Here is a 16655-nt window from a genome sequence, read left to right as displayed (position 1 = left end):
TGAGATATTGGAACACTGCTATCATGTCTCCCCTAGTCCTTCTTTTCATTAAACTAGACTTACCCAGTTCCTGCAAATGTTTTAGTCTCCAGTCCCCTAATCTTTGTTGCTCTTTTCTGCACTCTTTCTAGAGTCTCCACATCTTTTTTATATCGTGGCAACCAAAACTGAATGCAGTATTCCAAGTGTGGACTTACCAAGTCATTATAAAGGGGTATTAACACTTCACGTGATCTTGATTCTATCCCTCTGTTTATGCAGCCTAGAACTGTGTTGGCTTTTTTTGGCAGCTGCTGCACACTGCTGGCTCATATTTAAATGGTTGTCCACTAGGACTCCAAGATCCCTCTCACAGTTACTACTATTGAGCAAGTACCAAATATACTGTATCTGTACATTTTGTTTTTCTTGCCTAAATGTAGAACCTTACTTTTTTCACTATTGAAACCTTTTCCAATATAATATAACCCAGAACCATTGGGCTGAAATATCCAAAATTCTTAGCCAACGCGACACCCCATCATACAGGCTGGGAGTTTTCAGCTTTGTAGTAACCCGCATCACCCAAAAAAAACCCAAGGTTGGAAAGCAAAGCTCTAATTATTTCTGCTCCTTGTGAGAAAGTAGTCATAATAGGGCATCTTATTGCATTTGAGTAAAACTTTGGGGGAAAAGAGATGGCTTAAAAGGGAGCTGAGTGCAGGCAGTAGCCACTTTTCAGTTACACTTCCCATGTCTTCCATGTATGCCCTGGCAGCAGTGAACTTAAGACTTTTTCAAATAAACGGGGGAAGTGTGAGATTATTGGATGATGATACCTTGAGTGACTTCCTTCTGGGGCAAACCCACTACTGAAGAAAGGAACAAAACATATTGCTTTGATTTAAAGAAATCTTGCCTTAATGCATTTGCTGGTTGCCAGAGTTTAGACAAGTGGCAGAGAAAACAAGCAAGCATTATTGTCTGCAGTTCACAGACCTGTCAGGTTTAGGCTGGTATTGTAATTATTGCACTATTTTAAACAAGTAACGTAGCATATGCTTGGGTGCTGCTGTTGAGTGTGTTGGGAATTTAAGGGAGAACGTCTCAAGCTTTATACTTTATACTTCCATTCCATTCCCATTTCTTTTCTCCGCTGAGAAAATAGAATATTCATATCCACCCAATAAATCTTTTAAAATGGAACCTTTATTTGCAATTCTGCCATTTCCCCTCAGGTATTAAAGTTGCTAATGTGATTGCAGAGACATTAAAAGTTATGTTCCAAAGAATCTGTACCAGTACAAAGACACTGCAGGAAGAGACAAATGGCAGATGTGGATCCCTTCAGCTGAAAAGGAAGCACATCAGCTCAGGTGTTCAGAGAGAAATGTATGCTGGAGTTAATTCCTTCCTGAAATAAAATCCATTTGATAAAGCACATATCCCCCCTTTTTCCCCTGGGAAAAAAAATGGAATTTCAGAATATTTCTTAGGGGCCAAATTTACCTAACAGTCAGTGCCAGCAAAGCCTGTGATAGGGATATGTGAAACCTCAATTAAAATCACACAACCTGCTTGAAACAGCGATTTCAGATGTTTGAAGCAATCTAATTCAAACTTTGTGGAAGGGTTTTTAGCTTGATGTGTGTTTTGAAATGCAACTATTTTGTCCGTCACAAATAAGATATCTATGAATCAGTGTGTTTGTCTAGCATGGTCCTATTTCCATTGACTGGCTGTGTTTTTTAGCACTACCTGGAGATGTTGAGACTTGAAACTCCAATCTTTTGTGGATCCAGCAGAGGATTCACTACTGAATTAGCACCCTTGCTTGGATAAATGTTCTATAATACAAATGGAACATATCCTAAATATATACTCTACACCACAAGTGTCAAACGTGATTGCATCACGTGACCTATCTTCACCTATCATGATGTTTTTTGCTTTTGCGGAGCCGGGGTAGGAGTGACATGTGCATGACGCATCCAGTCCGCGGGCCACCAATTTCACAGGCCTACTTTATACCTGTGAATTTAGAAGGAAAGGCGTGTGGTTTCTCCCTTTCTCTTGATGCTGCGAGGCATGATATAGTGAATAACAAGAATTTTCCAAAGGTGTTCAGCATGAATATAAACAAATTTACAATACAATACATACAGGTAGTTCTCAACCTATGACCACAATTGGGATTGGAATTTTTGTCATAAGTAGTTGCAGTCATAAGTCAAGTCAAATCTGATTTTATGGTCATTTTTATGGTAGTCATTAAGCAAATTACTGTGGTTATTAAGGGACTCCAGCTTCCCCAGTGGGTGTTTTTTTCTGGAAATCAGTAAAAAAAAAAGTTAGCAAATCATGATCATGCTGTCACTGGTCATAAATGCGAGTTGGTTGCCAGGGGCGCAAGTTGCAGTCACATGACTGGACGGGTGATGTGACAGTCATAAGTGCAAGTACAGGTTGTAAATCACCTTTTCCGAAGCCGTCATAACCATGGCTTCGGAAAAGGTGGTCCTCAACTTATGGTTAAATGGCCATAAATTGAGGACCACCTGTAATTAAGCAGAAGTTATGACAAATTGATTTAACTCGATATAAAGAAGCTTTAAGTGGCTTGATCATGGCTGCATGGGAAGGAAACTGAGTTCCTCCTTGTTTTCTCTTTTCCACAAAGACGAAAAGCTTGTATATTGTAGTATTACAAGGACAGCTCTATAGTTATTGTGGAAAGGCAGCCATGTTGGATTAATATTATAAAGGAGGTGGCAGAAAGGAAAGCAATTCTTTGTCACTTCAGAATGGAACCCACCTTCTTCAGGGAATGGTGGAGGAAAGAAAAGGATTCAGAAATGAAATTAAAAGTGTGGCTTGGTTATACTGCATATATCAGAGGAAAATAGCCTGGAGCTATTTTTCTTTTCAAGATTTTGCCTTTCTTGCTTTTGTCCTTGGCTAGAAATGGACCATCATCTACGGTAATTACAGGCTTCGTAGCTGATATATTTATTTTAATTGGCTAAAATACGTTTGAATCTATATACATGTGGCATCTGAATAAATACTAATGGGAGGAAAGCGTGCTGCTCCTTAATATGTATTTATCCTGCAACAGGCTTCCTCTTAGGAAAGGCATTTTCCTTTTTCACAGTAGCCTTTGTTGAAATGGCATCAGCAACCTGCTTGCAGAGTCTTTTGGGGTGAGGAAGGAGGGAGGGAGGGTATCCAGAAAGCAGGCACAAGTGATTGCCCAAGGGGCTGGTGTATGCAATAAAAAGGGGGCTCTATTAACTCTTTTGCAGTTAATGACCTTTTAAAGCCACAAAGGTTTACATCTAAAATGCTTTAGGATATTCCAGACTTGTAGGCTATTCAAACTGAGCTTGGAAGTGCTGAGTGCAGAGAAACCCCTGAATGTGAGAAAGGAAATTTATTGCATTGTGGATTTCTCGGGCCATTGGTTGCAGAATTAAGTGGGTGACTTTATGTCAAAGTTTGAAGACTTCACATGAGGAGATGCTGTTTGGTTAAAGGGGGATATGGGGCTCTTGAGTTTTGGTGTCTTTTTTTTTTTTACTTTGTTGCATCTTCTCACAGGAGAGGAGTTGTGGGTTCAAGTGGACAGCGTGAAGCCTTTCTACATCACCCGCAGGTCTTTGAGGAGGACCTCAATTTCCTCTATGATTTTCAGAAAGAGTAGGGGAAGCTGATTCTCAGTAGCCTACAAAGGAGAGCTCAACGGAGGAAGTGTAGGGGGGAAAATCCTTCTGAAGGCTCTTATGTGAGCCACCAAAGTCGATTCATAGCAATAGGCAGTAGAGAATTAGCAGTATCCAGGTGCAGAGGGAGTAGGAGGGAGACTAAGAATCTCTCTGCTCTTCTGCCACCCACACAACATCTGAAGCCCACGTACTGAGTCAGGAGCTTTTCTGTGAGGGAAGTCAGATGACTAAGGATGGATGTTACTGAGGGGGAAGGAGAGAGATTCTCTCAGCAGGCTTATGCTCTGTGGCCCAGTGCCCCCTGCTGTCCAGGCTGCAGCTGAGCACCAGATCAGGGATCTCTCAGAAAGTCTTGTAGGGTACTGATGAAGAGGCAGCTGCCTACTTCTTTCTCTCTACTTCCTTTCTCTCAAGCAACTGGAATAGATGTTAGGTTTGCAAAGGAATCTGCTGTATTCAGGCTTGTGTGCTCATATTACTTACATACTTACATACTTACATACAGCTTCACAGTGCTTTACAGTCCTCTCTAAGCAGTTTACACAGTCAGCCTATTGACCCCAACAATCTGGGTCTTCATTTTACACACCTTGGAAGCATGGAAGGCTGAGTCAACCTTGAGCCTGGTGAGATTCGATCTGCCAAACTGCTAGTGATCAGCAGAAGTAGCTTGCAGTGCACTCTAACCACTGCCCCACCGCAGCTCTCACATATCGTGATTAACGTGCTAGTTACTACTCACCTCTAATATTTCATGTTCTCTCTTTTCTTCCAGTTTATTGAAGCAATGACCAATAAACAAAGTGAACTGGAGAACTATGTATCTGATGGTTACAAGTTGGCACTCACAGAAGAGAGGCGGCGATTTTGTTTCCTGGTGGAGAAGCAGTGTGCAGTGGCCAAAAATGCTCTTACGTATCACTCCAAGGTAAGCAGAGGCCCTTAGTAAAACTGAACTAAACCACTCCAGGGATATGGTTTCCTTTTTTTAAAGTAGTAATTTTATTAAAGATTACAATGTACAACATTACAAATTAATGTAAACTAAAAAGATTAAAAAGAAAAAAAGAAGGAAGGTGCATAAAAGAAAAAATAAGAATATAGTAAAGAAAAAGCAAAGAAATATATAAAGAAGTGTCTTGACTCTTTATCACAAGTATAAACAATTTTGGTAAATTATCACCTTTTAAAATGCAACAAATGATCTCTTCTTGCCATACCCCATACAAGCCCAAACAAATCCATAAAGCTTCCTTGTTTCAGTTCTAATGTAAGCCTAAGTCCATTAAAGGTAATCAGAGATAACAAGATATCTATTTTACACTTGATCAAAAAAAAAACCCACCAATCTCTTCAAATAATATCCTGGAGCGTGATTTGTTTGATTTTTTCTTTGTCTCTTCTCACAAAGTTCTTCAATGCTTTAACAGGCCTGCTTTGTAAGTGCAATATTCAAAAGTATCCAGCCCACTCCTTTGGTTTGTTATTTGTAATATCGATTTTAATTATAAGATATCAGCTGGTTTCCAACATAATTCTTGTAGCTATCATTTTTAAATCCATTTTCAAATCAGCCTCGATCATGTAAAGTAATACATGTTTCTCCGTCATAATACTTTTTAAACACAACCTGTTTATAGAGGCAGACACTTAAGTTCTAGGTCCATTGTTCAAAAATATCCTTTAGTATGTCCAGTGTTAAAATATTTTGCCTCGTTCTGTATTAGTAAGTCAAGTCTTTATCTTCTTTAACTGTAACCTTTAGTTCCTTCTAATTCCCTATAATGTCCAGTTTTTAAAGTCATGTAGTATGTTTTTTTTAAAGAGTTCAAAATAAAAGCATTTTCCTTTGGGAAGGATTCTTTATAATTAATTACGAAATCTTATTTCAAATTGTCCGTGGCTATGTTATCTTGAGCTCATAGTTACTATAGTAGACTGCCATTAGTGAAGGAAAAGTGCTTACCAGTAGTACTTTCTATAGTGCTTCCCATGTGGGTAAAAAATGGAAACTAGTCCATTAAGATCAAAAGGTTGGGAGGTGGCCCTGAATAATTTGTAATAGATATTCAGCTCAAATGCAACTGTTGTTGCCTACTGGCAAAATCCTTGGGGAAGGATATCTTAACTGCATGCCAACCAATGCAAATTCAGTCTAAATAAAACATGTGTTTTATTTTCATGGCTGAAAAGACAAGTTGGAAAAATAGGGAGAGTACGACATGGAAGTATATATGTTATTCTGTTATTTTTAATGGTGAAATAATTTGTTCTGTTAGTATCATTAGGGTCTTATTGGCATTGGTTTGAGGGGGGAAAACCTTTATGGTTTATTGCTGTGTGTGTGTGTTTATTGTCTCTGCATTTCCTCCACTCAATTCATTTATGGTATTCATCCGGGTAGATTGAAGTTAGTCAGGTAATAAAAAAATGGACTGCAAAATCTCAGTGAGTCACAAACACTGTTCAAGTAGAATTGTATGTTAGGCTGTTTACTAATATATGTGGAGAAATAAAAGAACAACGCTGTTTTCTTTCATCTGGTGGATTATTATTATTTTCTTGCTGTTATTTTATAACAATACTCCAATGAAGATAAACTTTCAGTTTTTTATTTATTTTTTATTTACATTTTTATTAAGTAAATTACCTTGGTGGTAATTTAACTGAGATCATTGGGAGTTGTGCTAAAGCATATGTGACTTGTTTTATAACTTGTTCAAGAAATATTACACACTGTTGCATTCCAGATCAAAACCATTTGCATGGTTTGGATGTGTTGGTTTATAACATTCACATAGTCATATACAAAACACCCACACGTATACTTCAAAATGTCATCAAAATCTTCTGGGAAGAATGGGCTTCTACTTAAATTTAACTATGCTGTTATCTTGAATATCAACCTTTGGAGAAGGCTCTAATGTTGGGGAAAGTGGGAAGAAAGAGAAGAAGAGGATGACCAGCAGCAGGTCGGATGGACTTGGAGAAGAATTGGAAAACCTGAAGAACCACATTAGAAGAGATTGTCATGGAGAAAACCTTATCTAGATGATTGCTAAGATTCAACACCACCTTGATAGCACATAAACAATGTTCTTAGTTCCTTTGTCCTAGTGAAGGGACCAAGGTGCATCTTGCCATTCACACAAGATTCATGGCAAGCCACCACCATTATTCTTTCTATATAACAATTTTTCTGTGATGGAGCCTTCCCTTAGAAATCATACATTATTCACGCACTGTATAGTCTGCCTGAAGACACCAGCACATATGTTTACCTTTCCTTCACCCTCTCTTCAACCTCCCATAAAAATAGCTAGGCATCCAACAGGGCAGGTGTGCCTATTTCCTGGCAGATGATGTATGAGTGGCACAATGGCCCTTGTGTGCTCTTCAGCCTGGAGCTTATAAATACACAGTGTGCTGCTTCCAATAGAACAGGATAAATTAAGAAGCTGCACAACTGCTTTTTGTGCCATCGTTTTTTCTTGTTTGAACTCAAATATAAGTAGTCCTTGCTTAACAAAGGTAATTGGGAATAGCAACTCTGTCATTAAGCAATGCGATTGTAAAGCACAATGTCACATGACTCTGCCAACTTAGGCTAGCAGTGGTAGCAGTCCCAGTTGCTGTTAATGGGTGAATTCGGTGCGGTCACAGCATCCTGCAGTCACATGATCACCACTTGCAACTTCCTGCCTGCTTCCCCATTGACTTTACTTGTTGGAAGTGAAGGTCGCAAATAATCGCATGACTGCAGAGCACTCTGACATCATAATTGTAAGCCAGTTGCCAGATGTGTAAACTGCATTGATGTGACCATGAGAATGGCTACAGCTATGAGGACCCATCGTAGATCCCCATTGTTTAGCATCATAACTTTGAACAGTTGCTGGACTGTTCAACAAGAACTACCTGTAAGTTCCTATTTCAAATGAGAAGGTTGAATGTTTTTCTTTTGCCCCCAATTTGCATTTTACTTAAAAAGCTGGGATGTCTGCCTACCATTGGTTATTTTTTGAATCACCTGGACTGTTTTTACCGCTTTCCTACTTATGCCCTTTGCGACTGGTCCCAGAGATTCTAAACTTAAGTTTTTTGAGGGACGGGAAGGGAAACTGAAACTAATGCAGGGGATTAAGAAGAGATTGAAGCAGCAGGACTTTCCAGAATAGCATCTCCTCTTTCAGTGGAAGCTAAGAAGCTCCTGCTGCTCATAGTGATAGGGAGAATTATTTCCATGCACACAATTAATGTGCTTTCATGGAGGAGAGGAAAGGGAGCAATCCTCACCGAAATGATCCATGGAGCTATTATTGACATTTTCACTGGAAGCTTCTTCTTCCACCTACGTGACATTAATAGTTACCGGCCTTCTCTGGAAAACCCAACCTTTTCTCATGTTCCTCTTCAAAGACTCAAATAACAGGCAGCCATTATGCGACAGTCTCCTGTCCTGCAGCTGACCTATGCTCCCCTGGGGGCTGCCAAAGGCTATTCTCAGACTTCCTTTCAGATTGCATGGTTGCTGTGGAGCAGCTGATCTCTGCAGCTTAGGCACCTTGGGGGCATCCTAGGGGATGTGCAGAACTAAGCAGTCGGTTTTGTTTTGTTTTTTCCTAAAGAAGTAGCCCACATGTACTAGTTCCTGCTTTACCTTTTGCCCCTATCAGTTGTGCTGAACCTTCAGCTGTTAAGAGAGAATGAGCCCACTCTGCTTGGGCGGCGTTGTTGAGAAAGAGCGAGTTTATTGAGGTAAATGTTTCTGTGAGGATCTGTTGTGTGTGTCCCCCACCCAGCTATGTGACTTTTTTCAACATTCCTTTTGCCCCCGAACACCCACGTTTTATACGCTTCTCTTTCAAACATTTTTTTCAGAACAACTCACAAAGATTTTGCTAATCAGGAAATTAAAATTGGGGATGCAAGGCTTGCAACCTGGTTTGAATGTGTTTATTTGGAAGGAGTTGTTTTTTTTTTAAACGGGCTGCCCCTCAGGAAGACATGTCCATGTGATTTCCATCCAGTGAAATAAGAGAGCAAGTGAAGAGAAAGGAATAGATGTGAAAAATCTGGGCATTTTCTTATATCCCAGCTCATTCATTATCCTCAAGGATCTCCCACTTGGCGCTCAGTACTAAATGTTTTCATCCAGGATGTTAGATATTTTGGCTTGTGTCAGAATTACATATTCCTGAAAGCAGTGTCAGGTCAAACCACTTTCTTGAGACACTCATGCTTGGTTAATTAAGGAAAAAGTATCTGGAATAACAACTTGTGAACAGCCACTGAAGTAGAATACCTCTTTTCAGAGGTGGGAAGAAGGAGCCAGAGAAATGCACAGAAGTGTATTGTGCATGTCTTGCTTTCCAGTTTCTTTTCCTTCCTCAAGTTGTTCAGTTACAACATTTTAGTACTGCCTTTATTGCTTCAAGAAGGGAAGAGTACATTCCCTATAGAAGAGAGGTTCTCACCTGTGATTATTTTACGCTATACACTACTCTTGAGGGTTTTTCTTTCAAAGTGAACATGTAGTACCTGTGTTAAATTTTTAAAAAATATAGCTGGCTACTTTTGCATTTGGGAAGGATTTCAGTTTTGCTTGGCCCCATCTTATGGAGTATTTTCTTTATATCACATGGTTCATTGTGTCTGTGCCTTTACAGCTGTGCAATTTTTTTTAAAAAAAAGGCTGTATATGCTAAAGTGTTCTATATGTGAATGGGGGCTTCCAAGATTCCAACTCCCTTAATCAGGTCAGAGCTCCTAGAGGGGGAAGCAAGCTGAAATTGTTCTTTGGAGTGAAATTGGAAGGAAGGCCGCTGCAGCTCAGTAACACAAATAGAAGCTCTTGCTTTATATTTATATTTAACACTACTTCTACACTAAAGTAAATAAATAGCCTTTAAAAGAGCTAAATGTTTACCTGGTCTATAAGTAAGCAATGATTGAGGTGATTTTTAACTGTGTTTCTTAGTTTAATATAACACTCTGGTGAATTTGAATGAAAGAAAGGGGTCTTGCAGTTGCCTGAGACTGACAAATGCAAAATGTTTTCTTTTTAAAATCAAATTATCATAACTGGGTCTTGTCCATTTCTTTGGCTCTATACTTTTGGTGTCCTAACTAGTACCAGGCCTAATATATATGAATCTCTCAGACCAGATCATAGGTCCTCTCCTATCCTCTCTTCTCCAGCTTTTAGATTCATGAGGCAATCAAAAAGAGACCTCCAACCTTGAATAGTGAAAATTGGCTGAAAGGAATTATTTAGAAAGGAAAATATTATTTTCTCCCTTTATTATTTGCCCCCTTTTACAGTGGGCCTAAAAGGGGAGAAATTGAATGTTACCCAACCTCATTCTATCTGTACATTATTTCTCAGATATGCTTTATCTGAGAAATTGCCTCAGAGAACAGTTTCAAAGCAGTGGTACACAAATGCCAAATTAGCCTTTTTCCCTCCTGCTCTAATGACAAATAAATTTATGAAAATTACAAAGTTACAATAGTTTAATTTCTCCTAGAATAAAAAAAAAAGTTATTGGCCAGTTAAGTGTACCAGTTCCATTCTCAGGAAAGTTATGTTTGGGAATTTGTTGATTTCCTTCCATCTTTGGATTAAAATCTTATCTGGGTTTTTCTTACACTCTGAACTATCTCTCTCTTTCTCTCATTTTGACAACTTTAAGGGAAAAGATATCTTGGCACAGAAGCTCCCATTATGGCAACAATCTTGTTCAGATCCCAACAAGATCCCAGACCGTGCTCTCCAGCTTATGCAGCAGATGGCCCTCAGCAGCAATGGCTCAATGATGGCTACACCTCTGTCAACATCCAAGTCAAATCTCATCATCTCGGACCCTATACCTGGTGCCAAACCTCTCCCAGTCCCTCCAGAGCTGGCACCTTTTGTAGGAGTAAGTATAGTGTGGATTCATAAACTGTGGAGCGACATCATCATTCATCTTTCAACAGAAAGATGAAGACTTGGTACTGGGACGTGCACGTTTTTCCAAGTCAAAACTACAGTGCAGTGGTGGGTTTCAAATTTTTTTAGAACCTATTCTGTAGGTGTGGCCTGTTTTGTGGGAGTGGCTTGGCAGTCATGTGACCAGGTGGGAGTGGCTTGGCGATCATGTGACCAGGTGGGAGTGGCCAAGTTGGAAAATGTGGTGAAACTCACTTAACAACGCTCTTGCGTAGCAACCAAAATTTTGGGCTCAATTGTGATCATAAGTTCTCTTTCTTTCCCTTCCTTCCTTCCTTCCGTCCTTCCTTCCTTCCTTCCTTCGTCTCTCTCCTCACTTATTTTCTTTTCCTTCCTTCCTTCCTTCCTTCCTTCCTTCTTTCTTGTCTCTCTCTCTCCAACTTTCTTTCTTTCTCTCTCTCTCTCTTATACACACATACACCATTTCCCTCATGTCTGCCACTGACAGCTCTCAAAGAGAAGGAAGGACTCCTGCCTTGGAAAGGGGTTGGACTAGATTACCTGCATGTCCCCTTGCATTCTTCTATGTTCTCTGTCCTATTTAGTCACAAATAGCCCCATTCACTTTAAAGTTGGTTGCAAACTCCACTCACCCTCACGTGCCCTGGTCCCACGCAAGGAGACAAGCTGTGGGGTGGGGGAAAGGGGGGAGTCTGTGGCTCCATGTTTTTCGATCTTCTTCCCCACGTTGGTTCTGCAGATGGAAGATGCTGCTGCTAAGGCAGCGGGGCAGTGGCAGGGGAGTTGGGGCGCTGCCCACTACCCACAGCGAGCCCAGGAGCAGTAGTCACCGCTGATTCGCGCCACCATCACTCGCTCCCACTCAGGCCAGCAGCCGGGCATGCAGAGGGGGTGGGGCGGCAGTGAGGGAAGCCGAGCGGGGGCAGCGCTTTGGTGGGTGCTGAGGGAAGGAAGGAATGAAGGAGAGCCAAGCTGAGAGAGGAAAAAAAGCTCTGCCGGAAGGGGGAGCAGGCTGGGTCGCTCCATGACAGACTGGTCCCACCACCACGGAGCCTTTTATTATTTTTTTCTCTTCCCCTCATGAGAGTCGTGTCAACAGCGGCAGCAGCAGGAGGAGCAACAGCTTGGCGTGTGCTCCCGATCTGGCCTGCCTGAGGAACAGTTTGGCTGTTTGAAAAGCCCCACATGGAACTCCTCTCCTGTTCCTTCTTCTGCTGTTTAAACAAGCGTGCTGCCTTGTCTTTCACAGCCACCTTGTTTCCAATTGTGGGGGGATCCATGGAGAGGGAGGGAAAAGATGGATTTCTCCCCCCCCAATTGGAAATGAGGCAACTGTCAAAGACAAGGCAGCATGCCCCGTGTGGCTTGTTCAAACAGCAGAAGAAGGAACAGGAGGGGAGGATTCGTTGGACAAGCCCACGGGCGCACGCTGCTCTCTCCTCTGACAGCTGCCTCGTTTCCAATGAGATTTAAGAATCTCCATACTTTGGGTATGTTGTCTTATTTTGCTCAGATACAAAGCACAGATTGTTTCTGAATTAAAGACAACTTTTGCAGACAAATAGGTCCCACTGCATGTATTCTGTTGAATATAAGCATGCCAGGTCATTTCTTGGCAAAATGTGAAGTGCTGGTCATTACCACCAAAGCCTAACAAAGCTATTTGAGAAAAGACCCTTTTTTCCTGTTTGAACCTCCATGCTTACTAAGATCATCTGTGGGAGTTTGCCATCATCTAAGGAGGCAAACTCATCTGGTGGCATTTTGGGTTCAAGCCTTCTCTGTTGCTGCCCCAGTCGTTGGTATGTACTCCCTGCAGAGTTAAGGAGACTAACAGCATCATTAATTTTTTAAATGGCCCCTTTTGAAGTAGCAGCCTGGCAACTATTAATTTCATAACTCCTGCAACGTGTTGTACTTGATGCTGCCTTTCAAGACTACTGAGAAACTGCAGAAAGCCGTTCCCCACTTGCTGGCAGATGAGTGTCATACCAGTTCTTCAGGATTTGTGTTGGTGGCCAGCAGGTTTCCAATATATTTTAGAGTGCTGGTATTAACCAATTGGTGATGGTATTTTACATACATGGATTAGCTTCCAGTTACCTTCAGGACATAACTTTTAGAAAGAAAGAATGGAGTGTTCAAGGTGAGAGGGAATGCTTTTAATTATTTTCCCTTCAAGAGACAGGACAGGTGGAGACCCAAATAAGATGTTCTTATTGCTCTCCATTCACCTTGGAATAGCTTTATCCCCTTGAGACCAAGATTGGCCCCACCTGGTCTAGTTTAAGAAAGAGGGCATTGGATCCTAGCAACTTACAATTAGAGTGGGGGGGTTATTTGCCCGTTATTTGCCTGCTTTAATTCCTCAGTTTTAATTTTTAAGTATAAACTGAAAGCAGTATATTAAGTTACAATAAATAATTAGAATACAATTTAAAACGTATTGTCACAAGAAGCCTCTCAGGTGGCCTTTTTTGTTCATTCTTGGAAAAACAAGGCACCGGAGCTGAAATATGTCGATACGTTGCTGATAAACTTGCAGAAGTCAGTAACTGACTGGGTTCCAAATTTACATCTGTCTTCAAAAGCTAAATTCAGTGGTGATAGGAAAATTGAGGGATTAGGGGATTGTATGCTTCCTCCTGCTGAAGTATTTGGGTTTCCACTGAAACAATTCAGGGACCTTTGGTTTTTCTTTTCATTACCTTGCATTAACGATTTTCCCAGTTGCTGTCCAAAACCTATGTATTTAGTCCAGTTCTACAGCTGTAATATGATTACATCTGGGATAGGCTGGCCATGAACTGTGTGGAGAAATTCTAAGTTAAACAGATTTGCAAACTTGAGCACAAAGAAGCTGAACTCCCAGTACTCTGACAGCCATTATGCAAAATATAATTATATAAGACTGGCTTTATTTTGGCATGTCCTTCTGGGCAAAGTTGAGCATCTTCAAGCTAGCTCAAGAAGAGCCATGGTTTGAGGTCATATTATAGGTAGCCCTCGACGTACGATCACAGTTGAGCCCAAAATTTCTGTGGCTAAGCAAGGCAGTTGATAAGTGAGCTTTGCCCCATTTTACAACTTGGCGCAGTTGTTAAGCGAATCACTGTAGTTGTTTAAGTTAGTAGCACTGTTGTTAAGTGAATCCAGCTTTCCCACTGACTTTACTTGTCAGATGGTCACAAAAGGTGATCACAAGATCCTGGGACAGTACACTGCAAAGCATTATAAATACATGCCAGCCACCAAGCATCTGAATAGTGATCACCTGACTACTGGGATATTGCAACAGTCACAAGTGTGAAAACCACTCACTTTTTTTCAGTGTCATTCAATGTAACTTCAAATGGTCACTAAATGAATGGTTGAGATTCAAGGACTACCTGTACAGGTTTAAGCCATTGGATGGGGCCACTTATTTCCCCAGTCTGCCAGTCAAAAGACACTGTGCTCCATCTTTTCCTCCTTAATCAGTAATTGCTCTTTCCAGCTCTCTGCCAGGAAAAATAAAGAATTAAGGAGGAAGTGGTGGGGAAAATGAGAAGGTGCATGATGCAGACTACCAGTAATATTTTCTGAACAAGGCAGAATGGTTGTTCGAAACAAGCACTTGTATCAAGAGCATCATATCTGTGTTTCTCTCTCCCTCTCCCCACTCTTTCTCCAGCGAATGTCTGCACAAGAGACCATTCCAGTAATGAACGGTGTCTCGGGCTCAGAAGGTGAAGATTACAGTCATTGGTCTGACCGAAAGCCGCCTCAGCCGAAGTCCTTATCCCCACCACAAACTCAGAAGCAATTGAGTGATTCTTACTCCAATACTCTCCCTGTGCGTAAAAGCGTAATGCCGAAAAACAGCTATGCAGCCAGTAAGTCATTCTTGTAAGAGATTATTCCTCTCTCCCCTTCCCTCCATTTTGGAGGACTGCATATGTCAGATTGTGGGTTAACTCCCATAGAGTAACACAGTAGGACACCGGTGTCAAACTCGCAGCCTCACATTGCTATCATGTGACCTTTTCCCCTTCACAGAGCTGGGGTGGGCGTGGCCTGCGTATGATGCCTCCAGCCTACGTGCCCGCCAGTTTGACTCACCCACCCACCCCCGCAGTAGGAAAAAAAGGCCAAAAACAACTATCTTCAGGCTTTCCACCTATGCAAAGACTACAGGTCCCTAAATCCCCAGCCATTGCAACAGTCCCAAGAGATTTGGAGAAAGCTGGCATAGAAGCACAAAAACGGCACCAACTTCTAAAGTGTTTCTCAGGTTGAGTCTTTTAAAGGGTCCAGCTAGATCTCCTATCTTTCTGCTGGTAGAAACAAGAACAGGTATTGAGAAAGCACTGAAAATTTGGGGAGCCAAAAAAGCTAAAAAAATGCATCAGATTTGCTGACAGAAATTTTTGTCAGTTTGCTTTATCAGAAATTAATTAGAAGTGCTTGTATTTTATTTGCAAGCCCTTACACAATAGAATGGATGAGTCAGATGTTTTCACATACCTGAAGAAGCTTTTTTCCTACAAAAGCTATGAACAACGAATGTGTTTCTCCAAAGTGGTGCAGCAGGCTTGGTCCTTTTGCATCATACTAGGAAGAGTGGTGAACAATGTCTCCTTTAGACTGACATCACTCTGCAATGTTCATTATCTTCTGACTAAGGTAAAAGGTACCTTTGAGTCAGGCTCAGTTTCATGGACACAATTTGCAGCAATCCTGACAACACCAGAGAAGTAGTTTTCCACTGCTACCTGCTGAGATGTGTTTCAGCTTCCAGGCTCGTCAGTAGCACAAGCATTCCATGAAAGTTTCCTCATCCGAGGCCTTCCCTGGCCTTCCCTGTTTAGCTTGGAGCTCAAAGAAGGTTAACCAAATGTTACCACCTATTGAGATTCTACTGGTTCAGACCGGTTCAGGCCAACCGGTAGACTATCAGCTGGGAGTGAACTGGTTCACTCCGACTTTGAAGTGGGCCCGCCTGCCCGCCCCTGCACTATACTCATCTATATTTCCTTTTCCGAAGCCCAGCTGATTGGCCTCAACTGTTTTCCTTGCCAGCAGTAATGCTGAAGGTGAATTTTTGGCAAATTGTGCACGCGTGTGCAGTGCACGTCAGGCACATGCATGAACGAAATGGTTGTTAAGCCGGTAGGATCCCATTCCTGATTATATGGGACCCCTATACTACTGCTGTATTGCTTGATTCCAGCATGAAATGAAGTCCTCATTGCATGGAACAGGATGAGGTTACTGTATTGTGTTATTTTTTATTTGTTGAATTTATATAGCCACCCATCTCTGAATCTGGTCGGCACACACAATTAAAACACAGCTAAACAATCAGTATAATTCAAACATAACCATTAAAAGAAGCATAATAGCAAAAAGACAATTTTCATTGCTTCCTTTTATGCCATAATTATGATTATTAATAATACTACATAATGCACAGGTACCTAGCACTAGGTAATGTTTGTTTTTAAGAACGGGTTGCTCAGTACATCGTATCTGTGTGGGTGTTTTATTACGAAATTCAGTATTTTCTTTTGCTTTACAAAGTCATTGACATTTATGATCGAGAGATAAATGTTTTACATGATGATTTTTAACTACCTTTCAGCCACAGTTGTGGAGTGAATCACCGCAGTTATTTGGTGAATCATGTGGTCATTAAATGAATCCGGCTTCCTCCACGGATTTTGCTTTTCGGAAGTTGTCTGGGAAATGGCAATCACATGACTCTGAGACAGTGCAAGTGTCCTAAACATATGCTGGTTGCCGGCACCTGAGTTTTAAACATGCAAATGTGAGAGTCACAACTGTGAGGACCAGTTGTAAGTCACAGTGCTGTTGCGATTTCAAACATGACTAAATGAACCGTTGTAAGTTGAGGACTACCTGTAAAGGAGCAATCCGCAGTCTTTTTTTTTTTAACAAAACTCCATTTGACAAACTTTCTCTGGTAACTGAAGTATTAGCACAATAGTAAAGTA

General features: G+C 41.1%; 1 protein-coding gene across 1 annotated transcript in view; it reads left to right on the top strand.

The window, feature by feature from the left end:
* BAIAP2 (BAR/IMD domain containing adaptor protein 2) overlaps positions 1–16655 on the top strand; it is a 183144-nt gene that overhangs the window by 136099 nt on the left and 30390 nt on the right. Inside the window, 3 exon segments of the mRNA XM_032208986.1 lie at positions 4480–4632; positions 10400–10627; positions 14333–14534. Of these exon segments, the coding sequence (XP_032064877.1) occupies positions 4480–4632; positions 10400–10627; positions 14333–14534 (583 nt within the window).

Source organism: Thamnophis elegans, chromosome 2 (assembly GCF_009769535.1).
Source record: "Thamnophis elegans isolate rThaEle1 chromosome 2, rThaEle1.pri, whole genome shotgun sequence".
Classification (NCBI taxonomy): Eukaryota; Metazoa; Chordata; class Lepidosauria; order Squamata; family Colubridae; genus Thamnophis; species Thamnophis elegans.
This window is presented reverse-complemented; position numbering and strand designations above follow the sequence as displayed.